At 58.8% G+C, this 16,692-nt stretch overlaps 1 protein-coding gene across 1 annotated transcript in view; it reads left to right on the top strand.

The window, feature by feature from the left end:
• PNPLA6 (patatin like phospholipase domain containing 6) overlaps positions 1–13,109 on the top strand; it is a 26,584-nt gene extending 13,475 nt beyond the window's left edge. The window contains exons 11-30 of the mRNA XM_045290310.1: positions 602–813; positions 2,458–2,663; positions 3,039–3,170; positions 3,247–3,370; positions 3,563–3,676; positions 3,833–3,908; positions 6,238–6,378; positions 6,598–6,661; positions 6,875–7,043; positions 7,140–7,322; positions 7,438–7,556; positions 7,674–7,830; positions 8,064–8,180; positions 8,261–8,330; positions 8,749–8,865; positions 10,167–10,468; positions 11,582–11,698; positions 12,058–12,154; positions 12,243–12,352; positions 12,825–13,109. Of these exons, the coding sequence (XP_045146245.1) occupies positions 602–813; positions 2,458–2,663; positions 3,039–3,170; positions 3,247–3,370; positions 3,563–3,676; positions 3,833–3,908; positions 6,238–6,378; positions 6,598–6,661; positions 6,875–7,043; positions 7,140–7,322; positions 7,438–7,556; positions 7,674–7,830; positions 8,064–8,180; positions 8,261–8,330; positions 8,749–8,865; positions 10,167–10,468; positions 11,582–11,698; positions 12,058–12,154; positions 12,243–12,352; positions 12,825–12,908 (2,711 nt within the window). The 3' untranslated portion in view covers positions 12,909–13,109. The remainder of the gene's footprint in view (positions 1–601; positions 814–2,457; positions 2,664–3,038; positions 3,171–3,246; positions 3,371–3,562; positions 3,677–3,832; positions 3,909–6,237; positions 6,379–6,597; positions 6,662–6,874; positions 7,044–7,139; positions 7,323–7,437; positions 7,557–7,673; positions 7,831–8,063; positions 8,181–8,260; positions 8,331–8,748; positions 8,866–10,166; positions 10,469–11,581; positions 11,699–12,057; positions 12,155–12,242; positions 12,353–12,824) is intronic.
• The last annotated feature ends 3,583 nt before the right edge of the window (positions 13,110–16,692 follow it).

Genomic DNA, 16,692 nt, shown 5'->3' with positions numbered 1-16,692 from the left:
GAGTGAGTGAGTGAGTGAGTGAATGAGAGAGAGAGAGTGAGTGAGTGAGTCGGTGTGGATCATGATAAGCTGGACACCATGGTGAAGAACAGGAATTGCAGAACACCACCCTTGTGCTCAGCTGGGACCTGACATGGACCAGGACACACAGCGTGGTTTAAGATCAGGAAAGGTGTGTGTCTGGGCTGTATCCTGTCACCATGCTTGTTCAGTTTGTGTGCTGAGCAAGTAGTTCAAGATGCTGGACTACACGGAGAAGATGTTATCATGGGGATGGGGATTATTAACAACCCGCACGATGCAGACTTGGATTACATCGCAACTTAAACACCAAATCCTCACAGTGGGACCAATGAGCAACATCCTGCTAAATGGAGAAAAGGTTAAAATCAGGGATTTCATCATGTCAGGGGGGTCCACGACCAATGTCCATAAAAGCAGCAGTTACGAACTAAGACTGCATGACACATTGGCAAGTCTGCCACACAAGACCTCTGTAAAGGGTGGAAAAAAGGACCCAGGTGACTGGGACCCAGGGCCTGGTATTTTCAGTCACCTCATACCCAAGTGGAAGCTGCACGATGAATAAGTCATCGTGAAGGAAATCAGTGTGTTTGGATCGTCTGGGTGAGCACTGACAATACCATGGACCGACTGCCACAAGACCCAACAAATCTGTCTCGAGGGAAGGACAGCTCGGAATTTCTGCTCCGTAGAAGCCAGATGGACAAGGCTTTGTCTCCATACTCTGAACAGGTTATCAGGAGGGAACCGTCTCTGGAGAAAGACCCCACGCTTGACAAAAGCATGCAGGTGAGGAGCAAGAGGAAGGCCCTGGACAAGACGGATCCCCGCAGGCAGCCACAACCATGGGCGCCAACATGGCAATTGCGAGGGATGGCGCGGGGCCGGACCAGGGTCCGTGGTTCACAGGCTTTGCTCTGAGTCAGAACCGACTGGACAGGCCCTACCGCACCTCTTCTGCAGGAACGCCTGCGGCAGGCAGAGCTCAGAGGACGGTGTCAGTCCCCAGGCCTTGCCCCGTCTCTGCTTCTGACAGGGTGCTGTGTCCTGCTATCCCAGTGCACCCGTCAGTGGGAAGTCTTTGCTCTTCCTTCTCTGAGAGGGTCTGCCTTACACGGGCCTTTCTGTATGTATATGTACATCTTCTTCTTTTCGTTCTTCTGCTGTTTGCTTCTGGGGTCATCGAAGAGCCCTCTGCTAATTCAAGTGCAGGCACCAAGATAGACTCCTCTGCTGTCTTCTCAGAACTCCCTGGTCTTGGCCTTGGCCTTGGCTCTACCCTATGGGTCTTCCATGAGTGCTGACTTCACATTGGCCGGTGGCCTATGGCCAGAGTCCAACTTCACTATTTGCCTGTGGTGCTCCAGTTGGCCCAGCCCAAGCAAAGTGGATTTCAGCTCAGCCAGACCCCTGAGAAGCTACTTCTTGCAGCCTCGCTGTGTTCTTCAAACAAGTGCTTTTTAAAAATCTTAAGTTGCCATTTATTGGGCAAGAGATTTGAACCTAAATCCAGTGACTTCCAAACCCTTAACCTTGGATAGTCCTCATTTGCTGCTGCTCACACTAAGGTATTCCAACCTTAAGGTCAAGGGAGTGTTTCAGTTTCTTGAAACACTCTTGAAGGTGTGTTTAAGGTAAAGTCTGGTTAGCTAGTGGGGTTTCCAATTCAGATTCTTCTGGTGTGGCCTGTGAAGGATGTTGTGCACCTTAAAAGAATAGAGTCTTATTATTTAAAACAAAACAAAACAGAGTCTTAAGTCCTGGTTGTCTATAGCATGTGGCCTGGGCCACCCACCAAGGGTCCAACGAATTCAAGAATGCTCTGCAGGACCAGTTTGGTGATCCATTAGTGATGTCTTCCCTGGAGGCTTCCTTACCTCCAGTTACCTGACATCCTTTCCCATACACGGTTTCCCCTGTGGGCAGTAAACCTGTATGCCGTTATCCAGTGGTTCATTCTCCGTAGTTAGGAGATTGCCAGGCAAGATGTCATCCCTGAGGCTCCCCAGAATGGATGGTAACTTCCAACTTTAGCAGATAAGCAACTCCATTAACCATTTGCAACACCTGGTGCCTCCATATACTAAACAGCCATGGAGTTTTGTGGGCAAATTCTTTTTTTTTTTAAATCATTTTATTGGGGCCTCGTACAATCCTTACCACAATCTGTATATCCGTTGTGTCAAGCACATATGTACATTTGTTGCCATCATCATTCTCAAAACATTTGCCTTCTACTTGAGCGGCAAATTCTTTTTTAATGTCCTTGTTCTGTGAGCTTTTTTGGAGCAGGAGCTACTGAACTCAGAGCCAAAGCCACCATCCCCTCCCACCTTTCTTCCTCTTTTAATTGCCTGTGGCCCATGGGGCGTGGCTAGGGGGGCGGGTGCTGTCCCCCTCCCTCTGTGTCCAGCTCTGGCCCTGCCCCCACAGGACGTGAGCCTGCACTTCGTGCTCTGGGGCTGCCTGCACGTGTACCAGCGCATGATCGACAAGGCGGAGGACGTGTGTCTGTTCGTGGCGCAGCCCGGGGAGCTGGTGGGCCAGCTGGCGGTGCTCACTGGGGAGCCCCTGATCTTCACGCTGCGCGCCCAGCGCGACTGCACCTTCCTGCGCATCTCCAAGTCCGACTTTTATGAGTAAGATTGGGCCGGGGGTCGGGAATCCCATGCCTCGGCCTCCTTGCTGGCCAGTCCACTGCCCTTCGGTGCCACTATTGAGCCCCCCTGCAACAACCTCTCAGAGCCCTAGTGGGTTATACATTGGGCTGCCGACCGCAAGGCCAGCAGTTTGAAGCCACTACCCGCTGCTCTGTGGGAAGAAGATGATGCTGTCCACTCCCTTAGTTCCAGTCTCGGAAACCCAGAGGGGCAGCCCAACCCTGCCCTGTGGGGTCGCTGGGAGTCACAGTGGACTCGATGGCAGTGAGTGGTGTTTTGGCCCCACCTCGCGGCCATTAGCTGCCCATCCCACTGCCACCACAGCCCCCCCGCGCCCCTTTCCTCTCTCTGCAGGATCATGCGCGCGCAGCCCAGTGTGGTGCTGAGTGCGGCCCACACAGTGGCCGCCAGGATGTCGTCCTTCGTGCGCCAGATGGACTTCGCCATCGACTGGACGGCGGTGGAGGCCGGGCGCGCCCTGTACAGGTGGAGCTCGCCCCACCTTGCCCTCGGCTGGCGAAGGCCTTGGCCGGCCCTGTCTGACCTACCCCCGCTACCCCAGGCAGGGCGACCGCTCCGACTGCACCTACATCGTGCTCAATGGGCGCCTGCGCAGCGTCATCCAGCGGGGCAGCGGCAAGAAGGAGCTGGTGGGCGAGTATGGCCGCGGGGACCTGATCGGAGTGGTGAGCACTTGAGGGGTCCCTGGTGGGTTGGTGAGTGTAGTCTCGGACTCCACTCGCATCCTAGACTATCCCTGGAGCCCCCCGGGTGCAGAGGCCCGGCTCCCTGCATCCCCATGGTGGGTCCTAGGGGTCCGTCGTCGGGAGGGCGGCTCACCGGCCCCCACAGCCTAGATCGTGCCTGCCACCCCACAGGTGGAGGCACTGACCAGGCAGCCGCGCGCAACGACGGTGCACGCCGTGCGCGACACGGAGCTGGCCAAGCTCCCTGAGGGCACCTTGGGCCACATCAAGCGGAGGTACCCACAGGTTTGTGTGCTTCCTAGTGGGTGGGTTGGGCCTCTCGTAGCCACCTGCCCCTGAATGTAAGCGGAGCCTAGCGTACTCCAGCGGATGGAGCCTGGGGCGGGGCCCAAGTACCTATTGGAGAGATACAGGGGTGGACTTTGCCGCTCTCGCCCCCAGGTTGTAACCCGCCTCATCCATTTGCTGAGCCAGAAAATTCTCGGGAATTTGCAGCAGCTGCAAGGACCCTTTCCAGGTGAGCTGGCTGCCCGCCCCCATGTATGCTGGGAGATGTAGTCTAAAGGCTGGAGCATACAGGGCATGCTGGGAAATGGAGTCACGTGTAACTCTCGCCCTCCACCCCCACCCCACTCCCCTCTCTCACATACCACCTACACCATCACCACCACCCTGTGGGGAGGGTCTGAGCTGGAGGTGGGATCCGAATTCCATTGCAGGCGGGTGATTCCAACCCACCTAGTGGTTTCACGTGAGATAATCCCAAGGGGCAGTTCTACTCTGGCATGTGGAAGCCCAAGAGTCACGTAGTGACACCTAATTGTGGGAGCAGTGGTGCTGGGGCAGGCCAAAGGTAGAGTGTTGTTCTGATTGTCAGGACTTGCCAAGGGAAGGTGTCTGTAGCCTGAAAGTACAGGGTGTGGGAGTCCTGGGCTGGAGCATGCTGGGAAATGGAGTCCACGGGGCCAGGCCCCTGCCCGGTTGACTAGGCGTTTTGGAAGTTGCTGGCATACTAGAGGCTGGAGTCCAGCATCTGATGCTTGATGAGAAGTGTGGCTTCTGCTCCCGGTGCTTGCTGGGAAATGAGAACCATGGCCCAGGGTAAACTAGAGATGGAGTGGAGTTTCCCCAGCCCACTGTCATCCAGTGGACTTGCACTCAGAGAGACCCATTTCCAGTTTCCAGGGCTATAAATCTTTATGGGCAGAAAGCCTGTCTTTCTCCCGTAGAGCAGCTGGTGGACAGAACCACCCACCTTGAATTAACAGCCTGGTGCTTATTGGACTGTGCCCCCAAGGCTCAGTGCCACCCTGGCTGTTTCTAGATATGGTGGCCTGACCCTGGCCCTGGCCAGTAACCCCTTCCTTCCCCAGGATCCCCCTGAGGTGAAGGGCGGGGTCACTTGTGGGCTGTGGCCCCACCTACCCCTTTCCCGGCCCTTCCCTGACCACAGGTCGTAGGTGCAAATAGCCACCTGTCCTACTGGTTTCCCAGGGGACAGCCATGAAGGAGGAGACAGACGAAGCTCAGAGTCCCCCAAAAAACTGCATGTGCTGGGTGCTATGTAGGACACCATGCCAGGCATTGTGTGAGACTCTGTGCCAGGTGCTGTGCGGGGCGCAGGGGTGAGAGGGAGTGAGGCCGACTAACTCCAGAGGGGTTTACATGCACGATGCAGTTCGGTCACAGACCACAGCACAGATGCTGATGTTTTTTGTGCGGGGAAACAAAAGCAGGGGTCCATGGGCGTGACTGGCAGCAGGGAGGCTTTTCTGAGGACAATGAGCCGAGACCTGATAGATGAGGCCCACAGGGCCCAGGCGGCTTTGAGACACTGCTGGAGAGAGAGGAGACAGGCGGGGTCATGCAGGGGCCAGCAAAGGGATTTGGATTTACTGAGATGGGCACTGCTGGGGGTGGGGGGGGCGGGGTACGGGGTTCGGCAGAGTGGTTCTCTGTTTCTTTGTTTTGAAACCGGTTTGTTTGTTAACCCCTGCTCTGTGGTAAAATACGCAGCACATATAATGGATTGTTTTAGCGCCTTTGACCCAGTGGCATTTGGTATGGTCAGTGTTGAGCAACTGTCAACACCCGGAGTTCCGGATCATTTCTACCCCCACCCACCCTGAGGAGACTGGGTACCCGGGAACACTCTCTCTCCATTCCTCCCCTAGCCTCCTGGCAACCAGTGATGGGTCCTGTCCCTGTGGACCCAGCAGGGTGTTTTAACTGGGCTTTGGGGCTGCCCTGTGGCAGGAGGGCTGACAGTATGGTCTCAGACATTGGCCAAGAAGCCGAGGAATAATAGGTGGATGAAAGATAGTGTTATTTCTGCTTAGTTTTGTACTCAGGGATACCCCCGCCACCCCACCCGCACACACACCATGGCACAGTGGTTAAACACTTGGCTGCCAATTGAGAGGTTTGCAGTTGGAACCACCAGCCACTCCAAGGGACAGTCGGCATACATGAAGGTCCCAGCCCTGCAAGTTCCGCGTGTGGAGCTATTCTACTCCATCCTCGATGGTCTCTGAGTTGGAATCGACTTGGCAAGGGATGCCTTTGGAGCTCCTGCCTGTTACTTGAAACCTGAAGCCAGAGCCAGTGGGGACTCCAGTGCTGGGGGAGGGTGGTGGGGTATGGGGCTGAAGCGTGTGGTTGGATGGGCAGATGTTTTCAAGAGAGGCTGCAGTGGGGGGTTGGGGCAAGCCCAGGTCTCAGGGGGTGGCCTTCACCACAAAGACCTGTGGCCACAGGGAACCGCTGTCCGGGCATGAGGGGCTGGAGGACACCCCACCACACAGCAGAGCTCATCCACTGGGTGGGGTGGGGGGGTCTCTTCACAGGCTCGGGTCTGGGCGTGCCCCCACACTCGGAGCTCACCAACCCAGCCAGCAACCTGGCCACCGTGGCAGTTCTGCCTGTGTGCGCTGAGGTGCCCATGGTAGCCTTCACGCTGGAACTGCAACATGCCCTGCAAGCCATTGGTCAGTGGGGAAGGGGGTGTGGGTGAGGGCAGGGCATCGCCCATGGAGACTGGCCATTGGTCAGTAGAGGAAGGGTCTTTATAGCCATAGGCCAGTAGGTGCAACGCCTGGGTGGGTTGTTGGTCTGTCGGAGTGGGGTGGAGCAGGACCCCAAGCCACCAAATGAGGTGTGTTTTGGGGAGGGTTCCTTCGCTCCTAGCCTTCCTTCTCTTCCCCTAGGTCCCACCCTCCTCCTCAACAGTGACATCATCCGGGCCCGTCTGGGGGCCTCTGCACTGGATAGGTGTGTGTGGGGGTGGAGGTGGGGGTAATGCCTTGGAGGCTAGCATTTGTTTCCACTGGGTTCAAGTCTGGGCTGTGACCCAAGAAGTTTGCACCCCGCCTGTGGGCAGGAATCTCTTGTGGGGGCCTGGGCCCCTCCCAGCAATGGTGTGGCCTGGCCTCAGGGTAGCCGGCCACCCAGCAGAGCCCCAGGGTGCCACTCCCTCTGCCCCAGCATCCAGGAGTTCCGGCTCTCGGGGTGGCTGGCCCAGCAGGAGGACGCGCACCGCATCGTCCTGTACCAGACGGACACGTCGCTGACGCCCTGGACCGTCCGCTGCCTTCGCCAGGCTGACTGCATCCTCATCGTGGGACTGGGTGACCAGGAGCCCACCCTCGGCCAGGTCTGCAGGCCCCGCATGCGGACAGCACGCCCTCCATCTCGGCCCCCCCCTCCCATGCCCTCCCACGCCCGTGACCGCCACCCCCGCCCCATGTAGCTGGAGCAGATGCTGGAGAACACAGCCGTGCGCGCGCTCAAGCAGCTGGTGCTGCTGCACCGGGAGGAAGGCCCGGGCCCTGCGCGCACCGTCGAGTGGCTTAACATGCGCAGCTGGTGCTCAGGCCACCTGCACCTGCGCTGCCCGCGCCGCCTCTTCTCCCGCCGGAGCCCGGCCAAGCTGGTGAGGGGCGGGGCGTGCCCACTGGGGGCGGAGCTTGTGAGGCTGAGGCCGGGGCACAGGGCGGCTCCACTGGGCCCCATCCTCATGCCTGGCCGTACCCCCTGCTCTGTCCCAGCACGAACTCTACGAGAAAGTATTCTCCCGGCGCGCGGACCGCCACAGCGACTTCTCCCGCCTGGCGCGGGTGCTCACGGGAAACACCATCGCCCTGGTGCTGGGCGGAGGCGGGGCCAGGTGAGGGGCAGGGCAGGTGTCCTGTGGGCGGGGCCAGGGCCCCGGAGCTGGGGCTAAGAATGACCGGGCAGGAGCGTGGGGCGGGGCCGAGCAGGTCACTGGGTCTCCTTCCCCCAGGGGCTGCTCACACATCGGAGTGCTGAAGGCGCTGGAGGAGGCGGGGGTTCCAGTGGACATGGTGGGCGGCACGTCCATCGGCTCCTTCATCGGGGCCCTGTATGCGGAGGAGCGCAGCGCCAGCCGCACGAAGCAGCGGGCTCGGGAGTGGGCCAAGGTGTGTGTGTACCCGGAGGGGCACCCTTGGGACACCGCCCCAACCCACACCATCCTGCCTTAGCCGGGAGCCCCGCTCAGCACCGCGTTCCACAGTGCAACCCCCTCAGAGACCCCAGCTTCTCCGGGACCTCCTGGCTAGGGACCCTGGACCCTGGACCGCCCACCTCTTGGCGCCTCAGAGGACCCTCGCTCACCCCGGAGTAGGGTCCCTGAGTGAGGCTATGTCCCCAGAGCATGACCTCGGTGCTGGAGCCAGTGCTGGACCTCACCTACCCCGTCACCTCCATGTTCACGGGCTCCGCCTTCAACCGCAGCATCCACCGCGTCTTCCAGGACAAGCAGATCGAGGTGCCGCCCTGCCCCCACCCCGGCTCAGTCCCCATGCCGCCCCCAGGCCCAGCCACCCGGCTCAGACCCTGTCCCCGTAGGACCTGTGGCTGCCCTACTTCAACGTGACGACAGACATCACTGCTTCCGCCATGCGGGTCCACAAAGACGGTGGGTTCCCACCTCCATCCCTGATGACCACCGGAGTGGGGGCGGGGAGGGCAGCTGAGCGCCTGGGACGCTGTTAACACGAGTGACCGTCCGCCCCAGCCCGACTGCTGACCACTAACCATCACCCACTAATGCCCCCAGAGGTCCCAGGTATGTCTGTCCTTGGGAGAGGGGAGGGGGCCGAGGCTGGCGCCTCACCCGCTCACACCGTCCCTGCAGGCTGCGCATGGCGTTACATCCGGGCCAGCGCCTCCTACTGCCCCTACCTGCCCCCACTCTGCGACCCCAAGGACGGGCACCTGCTGGTGGACGGGTGCTACGTTAACAACCTCCCAGGTCAGCGAGCCCAGCAGGCTGGCCGGGCCTCTGCGCGTGGCTGAGTGTGGCTGTGCGTGTCTGTGTGTGTCCCACCGGGCAGGCTCCCTGTGGCGATACGTGCGCGCCAGCATGACGCTGTCGGGCTACCTGCCCCCGCTCTGCGACCCGAAGGACGGGCACCTGCTCATGGACGGCGGCTACATCAACAACCTGCCAGGCAAGTGGCTGCCCGCACTGCGGGCCAGCCGGCACACCCGTGCTCAGTCCAGGCAGAGGCAGACATGCAGTGTCTGCAGACGGGATACGTGCCGTGACAGAGCCTCCCTGTGTGTGTCTACCCTGCCTCAGACACGAGCAGGTGTGCAGGCACGCCACACACGCAGGCACACCGTGTACACAGGCCCATGCAGCGAAAATGCGCACCTGGTACACACATAGGCACCCAGACTCTCTCAGGTGTGTATAGGTAGGCTCCACATACTCTTGTGCACATAGCCACGTGTGCCCAGGGGCCCATGCGCACTGAGCAGGCCGTGTGTCTGTGCGTAAGCCAGGTGTGTGCACAGTGCCCCAAAACGATCCCACACTTTCACACCCCCATGGGCACGCACTGGTAAAGCCAGGTAGCAACCCACATGAAGACCAGGGTAAAGTTCACATGCCACATCCACCGGAGTGGCACAGACAGGCACACTGGCTATACCCTACCCCCCCACCCCTTCCACCCGCCTCCCACCCCCCCACCCCCACCCCGTCTCCCACATCTGCTTAGACGAGGAGCTTGCAAAGTGTGCTGCTCCCCCCACACACACACACACCAATCCCGGCCAATCTAGTCCCAGCCTGGTTGTGTAAATAAAATTTTATTGAGTCTTGGCCATGCCCATCCATTTATGGGCCACCTCTGGACCACAGTCGTGGCGCTGTGTTGTTGACAGGGCCCATGGTGTTGCTGTAGGGCAGCAGTACTCAACCTGTGGGTCACAACCCCTTTGGGGGTCGAACGACCCTTTCACAGGGGTTGCCCAATTCATCACAGTAGCAAAATGACAGTGATGAAAGTAACAACAAAAATAACTTTATGGTTTGGGGGGGTCAGCACAACACCAGGAACTGTATTAAAGGATCACAGCATTAGGATGGTTGAGAACCACTGGTGTAGGGAGTGGTCCATGACTTAGGCACCTGCCCCTGGCAGGTGTCCACACCAGGTAGGGGAGAGCAGGCGGGAAGCACAGTGACACACAGACACTAATCTAGGTACCAGGGGCTGGTGGGCAGGAAGGTGCTCCATACGGCAAGGGACACGAGGCACCCACAGCCCCCGCCCCCCTCGGGCCCTGGGTGCCCTGCCCCCCTGACACTCCCCCTCCATACCATTTGCATGATGGCATGTTGTCTGCATGTTTCTCTGTGTGACCATTTGCATGTGGTGGGTGTCTGTGGGACTGGGCCAAACTCCCCGCCCACTCCGGGCCCTGGCGGGGAGCAGCCCGCTGACCCCCTCCGGCCCCACAGCGGACATCGCCCGCAGCATGGGCGCCAAGACGGTCATCGCCATCGACGTGGGCAGCCAGGATGAGACCGACCTCAGCACCTACGGGGACAGCCTGTCTGGCTGGTGGCTGCTGTGGAAGCGGTTTAACCCCTGGGCGGACAAGGTCAAGGTCCCAGACATGGCGGAGATCCAGTCGCGCCTGGCCTACGTGTCCTGTGTGCGACAGCTGGAAGTTGTCAAGTCCAGCTCCTACTGCGAGTACCTGCGTCCCCCCATTGACTGCTTCAAGACCATGGACTTTGGGAAGTTCGACCAGATCTACGTGAGCAAGCGGGTGGAGCAGGGTGCTGGTGTCCTGGGTGGGTGCAGCTTTGTGGGGCGTACAGCCCAGAGCAACCTGGAAGGCAAGGATCCCAGAGCTCTATCTGAGACCCTTGAGGAGTAGAACAGGGGCTGATTAGCAATGTCTGCGTGGGTTGCAGAGGCCCTGCCTGTGCTCAGTACAGACTAACTTCTTTATCGCTGAACTGCACTGCGGAAGCACTGCTTAGCGATTTCCGATGCCACTTTGGGGTTGGAGATCCATTCTTGATTATCTGCTGCAGGTCTGGGAGAGGGACATAGCAGTGCATGCGCCATGTGCACCAGGGAAAAATATGTGTCACTGCTGTGCTAGCTGAAACTGATTTGCAGAAGCTGCCCAGAGCCTTGGGTAGAAATGCCTTATGTCATTGCCAGGCTCACTGGGGAAGCATGCCATGTTTGATTAGTGATGTCTGCTCCGGGCAGGGGATATGGCTGCATCCATAAATGTACTGAGGCCCAGTGACTCAAATGGTTAAGAGTTGGAGGATCAAGTCCACCCTTGGGCACCTTGGAAGAAAGGCCTGGCAACCTACTTCTGGCAACCCAGCCACCGGGACCCTTTAGAACAGCGGTTCTCAACCTGTGGGTCGCGACCCCTTTGGGGGTTCCCCCTTTCACAGGGGTCGCCCGATTCATCACAGTAGCAAACATGACAGTGATGAAGTAGCAACTAAAATAATTTTATGGTTGGCGGGGGTCACCACCACATGAGGAACCGTATGAAAGGGTCGCAGCATGAAGAAGGTTCAGAACTGCTTCTTCTAGAAGCACAGTTCTACTCTGATGTACATGGCCGCACGAGTGGGAGCTGGTGTTGACCACAGCCAGTGGCAACAGGCCAGACGCACCTGTTCCCTGCAGACCTGGTCACAGGTTTTCTTGCACACCAGCACCACCTCCAGTCACTTGTGTGCCTCCCGGCACAGCGGACAGGGCTGGATGGGAAAGGACATGGCGAGATCGACTAGCAATGCCTGACAGGGGCACGGGCAGGGGAGGTGCTGGTGAGCACACTGGGCATCAGCTTCCTCCCGTGTCTGCATTACCTTGGCCACGGTTCCCCCTGCAGGATGTAGGATTCCAGTATGGGAAGGCCGTGTTTGGGGCCTGGGGCCGCGGTGACATCATCGAGAAGATGCTCACAGACCGGCGGTCGGCCGACCTGAATGAGAGCCGCCGCACCGACGTAAGCCTGGCAGGCCCCGGGAGCCCCTAGCCCCCACCCCACACATAGGACAGCTCCCCCGTCCCCAGCAAGGCAAGTCCTGCTCACAACGACTCCCCGTGGGTCCAAGCCGAGCTGTGCAGTCCAGGGTGTCAGGACTCGGTTCTGTGTGCCTCTGAGTGGGCTCACACTGCCAGCCGCAGCCAGCGGTCAAGGGCTTAACCGTTGGCACCACTCAGGCTCTCCTTATCGTGCCCCCACTTGTGGCTCCCCCAAGCCCCAGGTGACCGCACATATCCCTGGGTTTATACCTGACTCCAGATCTCCCCTGGTTTCCACAGAGGAGACCTCATTGCCTCCCCCCTCATTCCCCTCCCCAGGTTTTTGCCTTCCCCAGTTCCGGCTTCACCGACCTGGCGGAGATTGTGTCCCGGATCGAGCCCCCTGCCAGCTACGTTTCTGACGGCTGCGCTGATGGTGAGGGTCCCCGGGGGTCCCGGTGGGGGATGCTGACCAGAGGTGCCAGACTGGCCGTGCCCCTCACTGTGCCCGCTCCCTGACCCAGGTGAGGAGTCGGACTGCCTGACAGAATATGAGGAGGATGCAGGCCCCGACTGCTCGAGGGACGAAGGTGGCTCCCCTGAGGGCGCCAGCCCCAGCACACCCTCGGAGACGGTGAGGCCGCATGGGCCCTCGTGTGGCGCGGCGGGCCGGCCCCAGGACTAGTGTGCTTTGGCTCCCAGGGTTGGGTGGTGGTGCGCACTGGCTGACACACCCCTTGATCGGTGCAGAGTTGGTAGCCCTGGAACCGACGTGAACTGATAGACAGTGGCTCCCAAGTGACACCAGGGTGATGGGAATTTGGGGTGAAGTTGGTTGGGAGATAGGAGTTGCAGTTGCCATGGAAATGCCCCCGGCTAGCTAGCACTCATGTTGGGACATGCATGTTGGGGGACAGGCTGAGTGGCGTGTATTCACGTTGCATGTTGGGTGATACACGTGCTGGGCCGTGCTTGTTGGGGTGATGTATTAGATGGGGTGTATCGGGATCCCAGGGTGGGAGTCCTGTGCTGCATGGTGCATGTTGGGGTGATATGTTAGATGGGGGGGAGCTGTGTGACACGTGAGGACTGGCCTGTCCCCCCAGGAGGAGAAGGAGAAGGAGCAGTCGCTGCTCAGACACCGCCATGTCCTGCCCCAGGACCCTCCCAGCTCCACCGTGGACCCCTGAGGACCTCGAGAGCAACCCCCCCCCAGCAGGGCTGGGGGGCCTGTGGGCCAGTGCCCTTACCCCTCGCCTACTTCTATGCCTGTGACCCCCTTCGGTCTCGCTGGCCACACACTGGACTGACCTGCCCCTGAGGGCAGGAGCAGCACTGCACTGAGGACCCCGTGACCAGCGGACCCCCCAATAAACCTTCATCTCTTAGAAGCAGCCTCCTGTCATCTTCAGGTCTGGGGAGCCCCCTGCTCCCCAATTTCTACTTGGAGGGCCTGTGAGCCTATCACTGTGGCCCACTGTGTTCTCAGCCAGCTCCCAGGTGGCTCATCAGCCCTGCCCTACTGTGTGCTCGGGCTGCTGGCTTTAGGCTCCAGGGGGCAGGCTCTTACTTCCCTTCCAGCCACCACCCCCTTCCTGCTCTGCCCTTCTGTGTGTACGGTCTCCATGTGCCCTGCAGGCTCCCAGCAGTGACCCTACTGTGTGCTTGCAGTGGGTACCCAGAATGAGCCCACTTCTGCTCTTCACACCAAGACCCGCCCTGTCTCCTCCACCTCCACGGTCCCTGGGATTCTGGCTCACAGTGAGCCAGGCATTTAGATCCAGGACCCAGCTGTCTGGTGTGAACCGCCCCCAGGAAAAGTGCCCTGGACAAGTCCCTTAATTTCATCTGAGTGCTGCTTCTTCCCCTGCCAACCTCAGAGAATGAGAGGAGCTGCCAGCTCAGGCCTTGAGCCCCTGGGGAGGCCCAGCCTGTGCCCAGCACTGTGCCCCAGGCATGGTGGGGGCCCTTCACCACCACCACATGCTGAACCCAGAGCCTCCCACACAAGACCTTGTCTCAGGGCAGTGGGGGGCCATGGCATATTCCTCAGCAGAGGAGAAAGGAGTCAGGCTTATATTTTAGAAAGGACATCAATGAAATGGTGTGGGGGCCACGCCTGACCTGTTCCAGCCACACACAGGAGGACCCGAGTCTACGCCAGCCCACAGGCGGTTCCCGAAGCAAGGTCAGGCGAGCCTCTACCCCCTCCCTCTTTACCCTGATCTGACACCGCTGCGCCTCCCACAGCACCCTTCGCCACTAGGCACAAGACTCCATCACAGTGGCCACACTGAGCCCTCAGCACTCACACTGAATGGGGCTTAGTAGGGAAGCAACAGGATGCAGAACAGTGTGGGTACAATTCTTCATCAGTCACGCAGGCAGGCTTGCTCCTCCACCTCTGTCCACAGGCCTGGAGACCCATCCGCCACTCTGCCTCCTGGCCTTGCCACTGTGGCCCCTGCTGCCTCCACACTTGAGGCAGGGGGTCTCACGTGTTCACTAAGCTGAGCGCTGAACCCCTGTACCCCCCAAATCCCATCCTCTCACCTTGTGTATTGCACCTAACTCTAGTCGCCGTACGCTCTCCAACTCTGCTTTTCAGCTGGGTTCAAGACTTCAGTCCAACCGGGCACACAGGTGATCTGACTGTGGGGTTTCCTAGGAAAGCTAACAGGTTGCGATTCAGCACGAAATTGCTCAGGATGCAGTTGTGGAGGCACGGCAGTTCCCTGCCATGCCCACACAGGCCTCTCTCCTCCCTCGGGCCCTCAGCCACTTGGCCTGACCTCTGTCCTGCTCGGCCAGGGTTACGAAGCTTTTAGGGCTGCCAACAAATGCCCAAAGGGCATGTCACGGTGTCATTCGCTTTAGCCAATTTCCTGGGTCAGCAAGCCCAGCTCCCCCAGCAAAGTGCCCAGAGGGAACCCACTCCACAAGCCAGCCTCCTTAGCGAAGCACGCAGCTTTCCACGTTGCTCTGTGGCTCCGGAAGTCCGCCGCTCTGCCCCCTGGCCCCGCTGCGGCTGCGCCTCTGCGGTTCCTCAGGCATCAGAGCTGTCTTCTGGATTAAGGAGCCAAGGCCCAGGGGTCTTGGGGTCCCAGGGACGAGTGCCACTCCTGGTTCTTCTCTATCACTGGGAGTAACACCCTAGCCCCTCTTCCTGCTTCTGATACGGCGGGTTCTGTAACAGTAGGCAGGAGGACACTCAATGAACTCTGGTCACAATCCAGTCATCACCTTCTCCCTCAGACCCATTAGGAAAACGAAGCTTGTTTGGTGGCAGCAACCAAGGCTCTGGCTGGAAGATCCAGGTTCAATAACCGACTTCATCCCACCGTGACTCAAAGAGCGGATCGGTGGGCTCTTCACGGAAGGACCCACGCAGGCACCCTCACAGGCTGAGCTCCTGCAGAACCTGCCTTTGCCGCCAGGGGCCGCTTCTCCACAAGCCTGGGGTTTCTGGGTTGGCATCTCCCTGGGCTGCAGGAACCTGTATTGCTGTGATCCCACAGGTTTGTCACTTCTCTCTGCTTCCAGGGAGAGAGCCTAGGGCTTTCTCCTCCTGTAACTCACAGGGGCGGTTCCACCCTGCCCCACAGGGTCACTCTGAGTCGGCACTGACTGGGTGACAGAGAGTTTGTGGCACACAATGGTCAGGCTGCAACCAAAGGGCCAGTGGTTCACACCCACCAAACCGCTCTGCGGGAGAGAGAGAGGTCCACCTCTGTCAAGACTGACAGCCTCGGAAACCATGCAGGGCAAGACTCCAGCCCCACGAGTTGCCATGGACTCAATGGCAGGGGGTCCGTTTGTCAGCCTCATGGCTTCTAGGTGGCCGAGGTGTTGGAACTTGGCTGGTGTTCTACGTCCCAGCAGGGTCACCCGTGAAACCCGCTGCCCTGGAGCCTATTCCAGCCCTACAGGACAGAGTAGCACTGCCCTTGTGGGGTTCTGGGGCGGTAACCCTTTGGCAGAGCAGAAAGCCTTGCCTCTCTCCCGAGAGGCGGCGGCTGATGGCTACAAACTGAGCTTGGGGTTAGCAACTCGATGTGTAACCATTACATCACCGGGCTCCTTCACAGTGGACGGATTTCAGCAAGACTTCAGGCTAGAACATGATGATGTGCTTCAGGAAATCAGCCCATGAAAACCCTGAGGCTCACAGCGGACGGTGATCTCACAGTGCTGAGAGTGGGGCCTGCCGAGCCCTGCCGTTTGGCTGCCGTCCTCGGGAGCTGGCTTGATGGCAACACACACAACAAGAACAAGCGTGGATTTCCCAACACGATCGCTGAAGACCAAGTGGGTGCACAAGCAAATGTTGTGAAGAAAGAGGATGGGGACCGGCTATCAAAAGATATAACATCTGGGTTCTTCAAAGCTTGAAGTTAAACAAGCAGCCATCTAGCAGGGAAGCCTCAAAGCCCACATGGAAGAAGCACACCAGCCTGTGTGATCATGAGGTGTCAATGGGATCAGGTAACAAAAGATCCAAAACAATTAAATCGATGCCAAGGGGAGGTGGGGTAGGAGTGGAAACCCAAAGCCCATCTGTAGACAACTGGACAACCCCTCACAGAAGGGCCACAAGGAAGGGACGATTCAACCAGAGAGCAGTATAGCACCAAGGGAACACCCAACATTCCTGTAGTTCCTGAATGCTTCTCCCCACCCACCACCCATCACCCCCCCACTGTCATGACCCAGTTCTACCTTGCAAATGTGGCCAGACCAGAGTACGTACATTGGTACAGATAAAATGTTTTGGAAATGATGATGGCAATGTATGTACAAATGTGCTCGATGTAATTGATGTATGGATTGTTATAAGAGCTGTAAGAGCCCCCAATGAGATAATTTTTAAAAAATCAAAAAGAGCTGGTGAAGAAAGCTGATGGTGTCCGGCTATCAAAAGATATAGTGTCTGGGGTCTTAAAGGCTTGAAGGTAAACAAGCGGCCATCTAGCT

Source organism: Echinops telfairi, unplaced genomic scaffold (assembly GCF_000313985.2).
Source record: "Echinops telfairi isolate 266 unplaced genomic scaffold, ASM31398v2 ScPeMD7_36;HRSCAF=134, whole genome shotgun sequence".
NCBI classification, from domain to species: domain Eukaryota; kingdom Metazoa; phylum Chordata; class Mammalia; order Afrosoricida; family Tenrecidae; genus Echinops; species Echinops telfairi.
Note: the sequence above shows the minus strand (reverse complement) of the source record. Positions and strands in the feature narration are given on the sequence as shown.